The sequence below is a fragment of the Palaemon carinicauda genome, chromosome 11 (genome assembly GCF_036898095.1).
Source record: "Palaemon carinicauda isolate YSFRI2023 chromosome 11, ASM3689809v2, whole genome shotgun sequence".
In the NCBI taxonomy this organism is placed as follows: Eukaryota; Metazoa; Arthropoda; class Malacostraca; order Decapoda; family Palaemonidae; genus Palaemon; species Palaemon carinicauda.
In genome coordinates this window covers 126,602,576-126,615,583 of record NC_090735.1, presented here as the reverse complement: position 1 = coordinate 126,615,583, position 13,008 = coordinate 126,602,576, and the positions used below count along the sequence as shown (strand labels likewise).

At 42.1% G+C, this 13,008-nt stretch overlaps 1 protein-coding gene across 1 annotated transcript in view; it reads left to right on the top strand.

Moving 5' to 3' along the window:
• LOC137650192 (OTU domain-containing protein 7A-like) overlaps positions 1 to 13,008 on the top strand; it is a 62,818-nt gene that overhangs the window by 15,614 nt on the left and 34,196 nt on the right. The window contains exon 3 of the mRNA XM_068383369.1: positions 3,080 to 4,351. Coding sequence (XP_068239470.1) covers positions 3,080 to 4,351 — 1,272 coding nt within the window. The remainder of the gene's footprint in view (positions 1 to 3,079; positions 4,352 to 13,008) is intronic.

Here is a 13,008-nt window from a genome sequence, read left to right as displayed (position 1 = left end):
TTGCTTGCTTCTGATCGCTTTCGTGCGGATCTGTCCTGGGCGCGAGGGTGCTACGTGCGGTACCTTTATGTCATCGCTGGGTACCGACCCGCACTCTCTGTGTCCTTTGTGTAAAGAGCATCGTTACGAGTAGGGTTCCCCCAGTGTAGAATGTAGGGAGTGACCTGCCTCCCTATGGGAGAAGTTTGGACAGCTCAGGAAGAAGAATGCTAAGTGTGATCTTTCTCCCTCAGGGGCAAAGAAAGCGTGTTCTGCTTCCTATCGCACCCCCAAACCTCTTTCTGAAGCTCCTTCTCGTTCGCACTATTCTGAGGGACTATCGAGTTGTCGCCCTCTCCTGGACCTTGTACATGCGGACGAGGCGATTGCTTTAGTTCGCCCCTCCAACGGCCTCCTGCTGACAAAGATCCTACTCGCCATCCTGAGACATTGTCGTCCATTAACCTTCAGTCATCTATTTTGTCCCTGCAGGAATACTTCAGCTGTAGGTGATGATCTTCAAGAAACCAGTACTCCTTCCCCCAGTTGCGTGCGGGGACGAGTTTCTCCATCTTCTCGTCCTTCGGAACACTTCTCCTGATTGTCGTTTGCGACAATCTGAAGATCATCAGGATCGTAGTTCATCGTGATCCCAAGCTCTTCGTCCAGAAGGCGTTCTTGCTCTAGAGCTTCACACTCATGAGACCGACGGTCTCAACGCTGTCCTCGGAGGCGTTCCTCTTCTCAAGGCAAAGTCTCGCGATCTCGTTCTTCACGATCATGAGCAACTGATCCTAGACCTAGGTCCAGGGATAGATTACAAGGACGATGCTTTCATTTGCGAGGACGAAGCTCCTGTTCATAAGGGCAACGTTCACGCTCACGAGGGCGCCGTTCGCGAGGACAACGTTCCTGATCACGAGGCCAACTCTCACGTACGCGAACTAGGCACTCATCACTTTTACGCTGTTCTCGATTGAGAGCTAGACGCTCCGATCACGAACAGTACGTTCACGATAGCAAATCTTGTGTTCACGATCAAGGTCTTTACGTTCCTTGTCTAGAGGAAGAGGTAAGCGTACACGCAGTCCATCAGCACGTCGTCCCTCAACCTGTCCCTCTCCTAAATGACCTCGGACCGAAATTGATTCTACAGACAAACGTCCAGCTAAGGCCCCTTCAGTGCCCTTTGCTGGCTGGGGTGTTTTTGCGCAGTGTTCGCTTACGCAACACTTAACAATGCCTTCTTCCATGACTTGTTTGCCAACCCTTAGAGTTGCCCCTACTCAGAGGCCCTCATTGCCGACTACGCCTGGCATAGGTGATCCTGTAAAGCAACAGGAATACCCCAAGCTTCCTCTGTCCAGTATGGCTCCTAGTGCTCGTGTTACGAGCACTTCTACTCGTGAATCGTGGCCATTGTAATGCGAAACTCGATTTTGCGTGTGAATCTCGCAATTTTGCGATTTTTCAAAAGGGTTTAAGGAGCCTCCTCATAGTTGTGCTAATGTGCCTATTAGCCCGGACCGTCCTCTTCGTTTGACGAAGGAGCATCTGTTGCCGCAGAGTATCTCTCCTATGTCTGGGCAGGCTCCCTCTAGGGTTCTTCCTTGGAGAAGTTTTCCTCCTCTTGGATTCTCAAGGGAAACCCAGGACTCTTCAAAGGGTACTGAGTTCCCTGCATGGGTCAGTACCTTCTTGACTACCCTGCAAAAGTCCTTGGGTGTGGCTCCACCACCGCCACAGCCCCCGACTGTTCCAGTCAGGGCTACTCGTCGAATTTCCTTGGAGTCTGACTCAAGCTTGTCTCACAGGAGTTCTGAGCCTAGAAGGAGACCCCTTTCGGACAAGTCACGGAGATCTGGTCAGAGTCAGAAACTTTATGAAATTTTTTTATATTTTTTTTTTTTTTTTTTTTTTGCAAGGAGTTTGTCTCTACTGTACCTCATTGATGATTTAATTGTAATTTCAGCTTTTACTTAAATCATACTCCTATTTAAAACTCAGGTTTGTATAGCTATGAACAAGTAATTACTTTGAAAATTAGATTTCTCAATATAAAATTGCCTCTGTTGTTGATTTATTTGGATTAGCTTGGTTTTTGATTACTCTGAAATGCAAATCTAATGATTTTTTTTTTTTTCAATTAAAATTTTATAGTCTTTCTTCCAGTGCATTCTCATGAATATCTACTTGCTTTTGCATTTTGGAGCACGACGTATAGTACATAACATTAATTTTATATTCATAAAACCATTTTTAAATTGGATTCAGTTGGGAGTTAACCAGCCAAGTTGTAATTTATTCATCACACCACTGCTTTGTTGGTTAATTGTAATCGAGATAAAGAACATTGTCTTTTCAAGTAAGGTTAGGTAGGAATTTAGAAGTTAGAGAACATTTTATTTGTTAGGCAAGGGTGGAGATTCAAATTCCATCTTAGGTAGAAACTTTTATGCTTGATTTCCTGTGAGTTATAGTTATGTGTCTGCAATGAACTTTTCAAAGCACTCTTGATCAAATACTTGTAAACACTTTTTTGATAATGCAAGCAGTGCATCACCTAGACTTATTTCATGTTTACATTGCATTACCTAGACTTATTTCATGTTTACAGTGCATTACCTAGATTTATTTCATGTTTATAGTGCATTAACTAAACTTATTTCATGTTAACAGTGCATTACTTAGACTTATTTCATGTTAACAGTGCATTAACTAGACTTATTTCATGTTTACATTGCATTACCTAGATTTATTTCATGTTTACAGTGCATTACCTAGACTTATTTCATGTTTACGTTGCATTACCTAGATTTATTTCATGTTTACAGTGCATTACCTAGATTTATTTCATGTTTACAGTGCATTACCTAGACTTATTTCATGTTTACAGTGCATTACCTAGATTTATTTCATGTTTACAGTGCATTACCTAGACTTATTTCATGTTTACAGTGCATTACCTAGATTTATTTCATGTTTACATTGCATTACCTAGATTTATTTCATGTTTACAATGCATTAATTAGACTTATTTCATGTTTACAGCGTATTACCTAGATTTTATTTCATGTTTTAATGTGTTGATTTCTCGTAGGGGCAAATTGGGATGTGAGGACTGCTGTGCAGATGTATATGGTGCTACGGGGGCCCTCTTCCTTCCATCTCTCAGGACAACTTAGACCTGTCCCTTCAAACCCTAGTTGTTCAGTCAAGCCTCCAGTTGCACCGAAACCTATACTAGACCTGAAGCCCAATCCAGACAGACATAAAGGTGAAGGTCGACATGCGGGTTCCAAGTTGGCTCCTCTTCCACCTCCTAGAGCGAGGAAGGTTGGAACACTTTCCAACTTGTATCATGATGGACAAGCAGCGTCATCTCATCCATTACCGCCTGTGGGACCAGATTTTATCCCTTTAGCAAATGTGCTGGTAGAGTCATTAAATCAGAAAGGAATGAATACTTCTAGAGGTAGTTTACCCCCCATACAGAAAACTTGTGGCTCGCTCACACAAGCTCATAATTCTTGTCCAGTGTCTGATTACTCCTCCCATTGTGTTTCCCCACCAACAGCTTCTGTGCCTAACATAAATAGAGGTTTATCCAAATCTCAAAGTGGCAATATGAAGAATGCTCTTCTCATTGAAAAAGTCAGGGGTACCTCTGTTAACTTAATAGACAGCCAGAATAGTACTGTACCTGACAGCACTACGAAATCTTCCTTTTCATCTCATGATGCCATCTCTTCTCTTTCACAAATTACCATAAATAGTAGCTGTATAATAAGTGTAAATAACCCTAATAATAACCCTAGTAAAAATAATAATATCTACATCGATGACTACTCTCCATCATCTTTGAACAACCACTCAGGAACCCTGCCCATCCCCATTCAGACAACGAATAACAGTACATGTACTTCGTCATATTCATTATCTTCCTCAAATGTGCTGTCAGCTTCCAAAGACTCATCACCATACTCATTAACAGCTGTGCCTTCCACTGGTCCATCAGGTGTCATTATTTATTCAAGCAACAATGATCCATCATCTGTTAAAGATACTAAATTGCCTATAAATACGAGCTTAGGAGTGTCGAGGGAATACCTCAACAGTGTTAGTGTAAAAGATACTAATTGTACATGTGATTGTCGTCGAGTAGTAGTTAAAAGTAGCAAAGGAACAGGTACTGCTGAACAAGATATTAAAAAGTCTGTTAAATTAGAAGACAGTGTAGATCATGCAGTGCGACCAGAAATGTCCCAGCTTTGTGCATCGAACGCTGGACCTTCTCTCTCTGCACCGTGTTCTCCTGCCAAGCCCCTATTACGGAAAACAGATGCTGTTGACCTAGAGGAGTATGACTATTGTAAGTATTTCCACAAAACTATAGTCCATTTCTTTTAATGAGGCAGATTTGCACCGACTCGCAGCGGTGCCCTTTTAGCTCGGAAAATTTTCCTGATCGCTGATTGGTTAGAATTATCTCGTCCAACCAATCTGCGATCAGGAAACTTTTCCGAGCTAAAAGGGCACCGCTGCGAGTCGGTGCAAATCTGCATCGCTAAAAGAAATTGCCTATAGTTATATTATTTGACTGTTTGAAAAATTGTTAGTAGTTTTTAGCTGCATTATTTCTCTGCTTTAGCCTTATTTTTATTTCTATGAACCTTCCCTAATGTTCATATTGCTTCTTCTCCAGAAGATTATTTTATTGACATTTACCCCAAAAATTAAAAAAAAATGTCCATTTTCTCTCCTTTCAAAAAATACATAATTCCAGTAAACTAATGAGACAAACTAGTGGTTAATGGTAAGTATAACGCTTGCAGTTTCCCATTCTTTAGTTTTCTTTGTTGCAGCTCTAGACGAGAAGTAGATACTTTTTATTGCATCATAATTTAATACTTTTTTGTTTAGTTAGCCTTTCTGCTCAGGGAAAGTATTGGGTTTTAAATAACCGTTATGAGAATTTTATGGGTGTATAATTCTTTCAATTGTAAATGTGCTCTCCCTTTAGCATCATTTATCTTTACAGCATAGCTGTATGCTATCCTGATTGCTATTGAAAAAATAGCAATAGTGAAAGAATTTAATTTTCCTCTTTTTAGTGTTAAAAAGTATCTCGCAGGCATTGACTTTTTAATCTAACCAACCCTTTAGTTTTTAAATTTTAGAGTGGCTGTATATTTGTAGCACTGCAGGCAAGGAAGTAAAGTTTTGATAGGTTCCAGCCCATGTGGGTGTACAGAAATACATACTGTACATACATATACCAAGGCACTTCCCCTAATTTTGGGGGGTAGCCGACATCAACAAATGAAACAAAAACAAAAAAGGGGACCTCTACTCTCTACATTCCTCCCAGCCTAACAAGGGACTCAACTGAGTTCAGCTGGTACTGCTAGGGTGCTACAGCCCACCCTCCCCCGTTATCCAAAACAGATGAAGCTTCATAATGCTGAATCCCCTACTGCTGCTACCTCCGCGGTCATCTAAGGCATCGGAGGAAGCAGCAGAAATAAAAAGGCAGAAAATTTAGCAAAAGAGGCAGCAGACAAATTACTTCCTGGAAGATGTCGACTTTCGTGTATTGACTTTTTGCTTCATATACAAAAATCCCTTGGTGATGTTTGGCCACAGTACTGGAATCCTGTGGATCAGAAGAAGATCACAAATGCTATACCTCTATGGAAATAGAATGATATGCCTAGAAGATGGGAAACTGCCGTCTTTCACCTAAGAATTGGACACATTTAAGACACGAGTTCTTGATGACTGGCATTCCCCAACCCTTCTGTAAGGATTGCTTGATTCCCCTGACTGTTAGGCATCAACTGATTGACTTCCTTAGTCTTGGCAATCTCTCTCGGGTAACGTGAACACGTGGGTAACGCGTGGTAGACACAAAGGGTCGCACTGGGACAGGAGAGCGCGGCGAGATGGTAATCACGTCGCGATCAGAAACTTACCGAGGAGCACGACCTAAGCAAGCATGCTCTCCGACCCCGGGTCGCCTCAGGGCGCGTATCACTCCGCCTGAGGTTAACCCCCATAGAAAACGGGAATAGGGTAAACTACACAAAATTCTGGTCTCCCAGATACTCCTAAGAAAGTAGTTCGAGGTAAGTATGTTAGGAAAAATACAAATTACTTAAAAATTTGTGATTTTTTTTAATCATTCTCCAGTTGGCCTCAATGATCATTGATTTTATGAACCCAGATAATTATCACTAATTACTTTTGTTTTCCTCCATTGTGGATCATGAATATGACAGTATGCTCCTAACTTATTTTCTTACCAAAGAAATACAATTATACTTCGAGTCACCATAAGTCGGGCGTTTTCTCCGTCATGAGGCGCAATACTACACAGTATTCTAGAAGTTTTATTCCAGCTGTGACCAAGTTGTGGAATGATTTTCCTAATCTGGTAGTTGAATCAGTAGAACTTCAAAAGTTCAAACTTGCAGCAAATGTTTTCAAGTTGAACAGGCTGACATAAGTCCTTTTATAGTTTATATATGAGATATGTTTTAATTTTGTTAAGGTTTTTAAAATATTTCATTTCAATTGTTCATTTCTTATATCGTTTATTTATTTCCTTATTTCCTTTCCTGGGCTATTTTTCCCTGTTGGAGCCCTTGGGCTTACAACATCTTGCTTTTTGAACTAGGGTTGTAGCTTAGCTAATAATCGTAATAACAAAAATAAATAACATGCCTTAGAACATATTCAAAGGACCTTATGATTCTCTTTATACTGAGAGCTGTAAATACTCAATGGGTGCTGGTTGTGCTATATCATCTTCAGAAAAAATGTCTCTCTCTTCATGAGCATCAGTATTTACATCTGAACTATAAGCCATTTGAATAGCGATTAACATTGTTGAAACAATGGAAGAGAGGTTGAATCATAAATTTGTCATTCTGTTTCGAGGAGTGCCCTAGAAATCCTCAAAGGTTACGCATAGGGTTGTGGTGGCCGATATGGTAACGTCCTGACTGGTGAACGCCAGACTGGGCTTCGAGTCCCCCTCAAACTCGTTAGTTCCTTTGGTCGCTGCAATCTCACCATCCTTGTGAGCTAAGGGTGGGTTTGTTTGGGTGAGCCCAAAGGTATATCTGCCGAGTCATCAGCAGCCATTGACAGGCCCTCCTTTGTCCTAGCTTGGGTGTAGAGGGTGGTTGGGCAGTGTCCCTGTCCCTTGCCTCTGCCATTTATGAGGGGTCTTTAAACTTTTAAACATGAGAACCAACTGGTATTACAAATCAAAGAGCTCCTTAACAAATTCTATTCTCAAGGGGTAAGTACAGTATAGAAATATGCTTTGTTTTTGCCCAATATTGAAATTTAAAAAGTAGATTACTGCTAAATTAGCAAAAAAAATTTTAATTATCCCAACTAGGTGTTAAACTCCCTATTAACCCTTTTACCCCCACAGGATGTACTGATACGTTTCACAAAACTCATCCCTTTACCCCCATGGACGTACCAGTACGTCCTTGCAAAAAATGCTATTTACATTTTTTTTTTTTTGCTTATTTTTGATAATTTTTTGAGAAACTTCAGGCATTTTCCAAGAGAATGAGACCAACCTGACCTCTCTATGATGAAAATTAAGGCTGTTAGAGCAATTTAATTAAAATATACTGCAAAATGTGCTTGAAAAAAAATAACTCCTGGGGGTTAAGGGTTGGAAAGTTCCAAATAGCCTGGGGGTAAAAGGGTTAAGGATTATGTTATAGTAAAGCAGTTTACAGTAACAAAATAACAAGATACTGTATATGGAATATTGAATTATAGAATAATAAATTGAAACAAATTAAACCAATAGTTTGTCCACGAGAATCATCAGAACAGAAAGACTAAAGGACGGAAGTGATTTTAGCAAGATTTCAAATAGTTCATTTCGAGAATGACCCATCAGTTTATAAGGAGCACACCTCTTGAGATAGTTCCCTTGTGCTATAGGGGTGACACGACTTGTTTTGTTAATGTAGAGTATTTAGAAGACATAGATTTATGGTTTGCTTAGAAAACATTGACATTTTATGAGAATGTTTCTGATTTTAAGATTTCAACATTTTTCAAGAAGCATAGGTTTAATAGATAAGATTTAAATTTCTATCTATAATAGATTTACATCTCTTTATTTATTTTTACAATTAGGTTAAATGTTATATTTTTAAATATTTAACTTAGCCGGTGAATATATAATAGCTGCAACTCTGCGGCTCGACAGAAAACACACTCAAAAAACTCGCGAGCGATCGCTATGAAGGTTGCGGGTGTGCCCACCAGCGCCAACTGTCGGCCAGATACCACTCTTGCATGTAAACAAAGCATGTAAACAAACCCTTCAATTCTTCTCTGTCGACGTTGACGACAAGACGTATTCATACTCGCTGTAGAACCTGGAGTTTTCTTAACATATTTGGTGAAGTACTTCATTTTGGTTTGAGCTTTCGCAGTACAGGTGTTTTATCTTCAACTTAAATCTTGAACTCGTTTTTGGATAGATTTAATTTTTGATGACTTTGGATTGTTTTTTGGACTTTCCTTGACTTTTAAATGGCCGACCCTTCCCTCAGTACGGAAGTGTGTTTAGGCTTTTAGCAATTATCTTATCACGTTATAAATTAATTATAGATTTTCCTCTATATATTTTATATCTCAACCGCCTTTATTAGGCCTCTTCGATTAGCTTTCCATTTATAATAAACATCAAAATAAATTTTAATGATTTGTTTATATGCGACCTTTCCTGAGAGTAGGCGGTCCTAACTTGGAAACCGAAGTTAAACAACGTTGAGCCCTTTTCAATCGTAAATAACTTTTACAGAGCTAATGATTTAAAACTTATTAAATGAAATATTTTTAGTAAATATTTTATGATAGTTTTTTTTTCTTTGAATAGTCTTCGTACTGTTTCAAAGATGAACTAACGTTTAGTTTATTTATGCTACGCAGTTTGCGCTCTATCGTTACGATAGAGAGAGAGAGTATCACGGTTTCACTTTGCAGAAAGAGTAAATCGATTCTGACGTTTTGTTCTTTTTTCTTTCAAAGCTTAAATGTTTTAAAGACTATTTTAAAGGAACTTTTAATTGAAAAACCTTTCAGTTTTTTCCTTTGGTCAAATAACCTGTTTATTGACGAAAGGTAAGTGGGCTCTTCTCTTCGGTGCGAAATCAAGAGAGAGAGAGAGAGAGAGAGAGATAGAGACGGAGAGAGAGAGAGGAGAGAGAACGTTCCGATCTTTATCTCGTCCCAAGCGAGTAACGTTGTTCTCGAGTTACTCTCGTCCCTAGTCTCTGTACGGGGAGAAAGGATAAAACGTTTTTAGTTTTTTATTCTCGTCCCAAGGCACTGTACGGTGAGAGATTGAAAACGTAGTTTTGAATGAACTAGTGTTTAGTCTCTTCCCCAGCCACTGATTTTTTTATCTTAAAATATGTTTACTGTTTTTTGCTGGTATTAATGTGCTTACATTATACGACTGATTTCGCAATTACAACCTTTTGATGAGGGTAGAATTGCGTGCTTCAGGTAGAAATCAGTTTTATTCATACCTAATGTGAATTGTTAAAAAATTCGATTTCAGTGAAATAAGTGCAAAACAGAAAATCGTAGTGATAAAGTGATATTGCGCAAAGTGTTATCAGTGTTGCGACCGAGGGTTCGTCTGTTCGTGCCTGTCGTTCGCCTAGTCCGGGACCTCTTGCAAGCTCCCAAGCCCAGGGGAGAAGTAATGTCGTACGACTTATGGGTTCGAGAGGCCTTGATCAGCGAACAGACGTTCCCTGTATGGTATCAGGTGTATCTTACCAAGATTACCCCTACCATAAGACGAGAGAGACGTTGTTTCTCCTCGCCATCCGTAGGCTTTTCGCATAAGAAACCGTGGAACAAGGTTTCGAGGCCCTTTAAGCGAAAGTCAGTCCTTTCAGGACAGGTCCAGCGTCCTGGTTTTAACTATTAGGACAGCTCTGACCCTATGCAGTCATCGGAAGACTGCTCGCCGCCTAACAAAAGCGTAACACAGACTCCGAGTCTTTTTGTAGGCAAGGTTTTGCGGTCACAGACGTTACCCTCGTCTCTTACCGCAACCATTCCCGTTGATCCTAAATGGGTTGTACGGCAAGACATGCAGAATAAGCTTGCCTCCCTTATGGAAGACTATTCTGCCGATAAGTCCGTTGAGCCTAGCCGTTTATCTCATCGAGATCCTGGCCTTCAGCCACCCTAACATTCCTTTGTGCGTCCTGTTGACGTTGGCGTAGCCAAGTCACGTCAGTCAGGTTGTTTAGAACCACACTCGATGCGGTCTCGTGTGGATTTTCAGCCACATTTGGACGTTAGGCCACTTGCTGATGCTCCTGTTGACGTTCAGGACGTTCGCCAACAATCGGAGTTGACTTGTTTTGACGCTGAGCGTCAACCTCCGCATTCTAGAGTTGTTTTGACTGCTCAGTCTAGGCGGTCAAAGCGGTCTCGAGTGGACGCTGTGCGTCCTCACGCACCTGTTGTTGTTGACAGTTCACAGACTGTCAAGCAGTTACATGACGTTGCGTCCTGGTCCGCTACTAATGCACCAGTGCGTGTGGACTCTGCTTGTAAAGCATTGCCACCACGGTAGGTCTCTCCCTTGCTTGAGACTCGGCTATTGTCGGACAAGGTTCCTTCAGATGAGGAAGTTGCTGTTCCCCCTCCTACTGATATTCCCTTGAGGACTCTGTCAGACGGAGAGGAGCCTAAAGCTGCTTAGCCCTCTATGGACTTTAAATAAATCATGCTGATTTTTAAGGATCTTTGTCCGGATCTTTTTGTAACTGCTGCTCCTCGTTCGCCTAAACGTCAGAGCTTACACTAGGCCTAGCTACTTCGAAGCCGTTGTTTTATAAGCTAGTGCTCTCTCGCTCTTCTAAGAGAGCTTTACGTTTGCTAGGCGACTGGTTTATCACCAGGAGGAGTTTGGGGGAGACAGCCTTTGCTTTCCCTTCTTTTAAACTGGCTTATAGAGCGAGAGTCTGATATGACACGAGAGAAGTTCTCGGCTTGGGAGTTCCTGCCTCTGCCCAGATAGACTTCTCAAACCTCATAGACTCTCCCTGGCGCCTGGCCATGAGATGCTCCAAGATTTTACAGGTCGACTTCACAGCTATTTTCGAGCCTTTGAAGTTTTGCTGTACAATTATGTCATGCATAAACAAGGCTTTCAGGGATGGCTCCAATGATCTGACAGCCACGTTCTCTGCAGGAACAAGTCCCTCAGGGATGGCTCCAATGATTTGGCAGCCATGTTCACTGCAGGAGTACGTAAGAGGCAAGTGCGCTCAATGTGTTCATCGTCAAGACAAACTTCACGATGAAGTCTACCAGGCTGTCTTGACAGCATTTATGGAAGGCGACTGGATGGTTTCTCTCGACCTTCAGGAGGCATACTTCCACATTCCTATACACCCGGATTCCCAACCGTTTCTGAGGTTTGTTTACAGGAATGTGGGGTACCAGTTTCGAGCCCTGTGCTTTGGCCTCAGTCCTGCGCCTCTCGTGTTTACGAGGCTCATGAGGAATGTGGCAAAATCCCTCCATCAGTCCCATCCCAGATTATTCTATATTTGGGGATGGAGATTCGCAGTCAAGCCCTGCTCGAAGTCCAACTAATGCTGAAACGAAACGTTTATTCAGTCAGGAGTTGGAACAGTCTCGTAGGGAGTCTCTCATCCCTGGAGCAGTTTGTCTCACTAGGGAGACTACACCTTCTGCCTCTCCGGTTCCATCTAGCCTCTCACTGGAACTAGGACAAGACATTAGAGACGGTATCATTCCCAGTCTCCAAACCAGTAAAGGCATGCCTGAAATGGTGGGACAGCAATATCAGTCTGAGAGAGGGACTATCCCTAGCAGTCAAGAACCCAAACCACGTGTTGTCCTCAGACGCGTCGGATTTGGGTTGGGGTGCGACCCTGGACGGTCGGGAATGCTCGGGTCTGTGGACCTCAAGTCAGAAGAGCATGCACATCAACGGCAAGGAGCTATTAGCAGTCCACTTGGCCTTGATGATATTAGAAGGCTTCTTCGAAACTTAGTGGTAGAGGCAACTCAGACAACACCACAACTTTGGCGTACATCTCCAAGCAAGGAGGCACACACTCCTTCACGCTGCTCGAGATCGCAAGGGACCTTCTCTTATGGTTAAGAAATCGAGGCATCTCCCTGTTGACGAGATTCATCCAGGGGGACTTGAACGTCTTGGCAGACTGTCTCAGTCGGAGGGGTCAGGTGATACCCACGGAATGGACCCTCCACAAGGACGTGGGCAAGAGTCTTTGGGCTACTTGGGGTCAACCCACCATAGACCTCTTTGCCTCCTCGTTGACCAAAAGGTTACCAATCTATTGCTCTCCAGTCCTAGATACAGAAGCAATCTACATAGACGCGTTTCTACTGGATTGGTCTTTTCTGGACTTATATGCATTCCCACCATTCAAGATAGTCAACAAGGTACTGCAGAAGTTCGCCTCTCACGAAGGGACAAGGTTGACGTTGGTTGCTACCCTCTGGCCCGCGAGAGAGTGGTGCACCGAGGTACTTCAATGGCTGGTAGACTTTCCAAGATGTCTTCCTCTAACGGTAGATCTGTTACGTCAGCCCCACGTAAAGAATGTCCATCAAAGCCTCCCCGCTCTTCGTCTGACTTCCTTCAGACTATCGAAAGACTCTCAAGAGCTAGAGGCTTTTCGAAGGAGGCAGCCAGTGCGATTGCAAGAGCTAGGAGAGCTTCTACCATTAGAGTATACCAGTCGAAGTGGGAAGTCTTTCGAGACTGGTGCAAGTCAGCATCTGTGTCCTCGTCCAGTACCTCTGTAGCCCAAATCGCAGATTTTCTTTTACATCTGAGAAAGGTTCACTCCCTTTCAGCTCCCACGATTAAGGGCTACAGGAGCATGTTGGCTTCGGTCTTTCGACATAGAGGCTTAGATCTTTCCAACAATAAAGATCTCCAAGATCTCCTTAAGT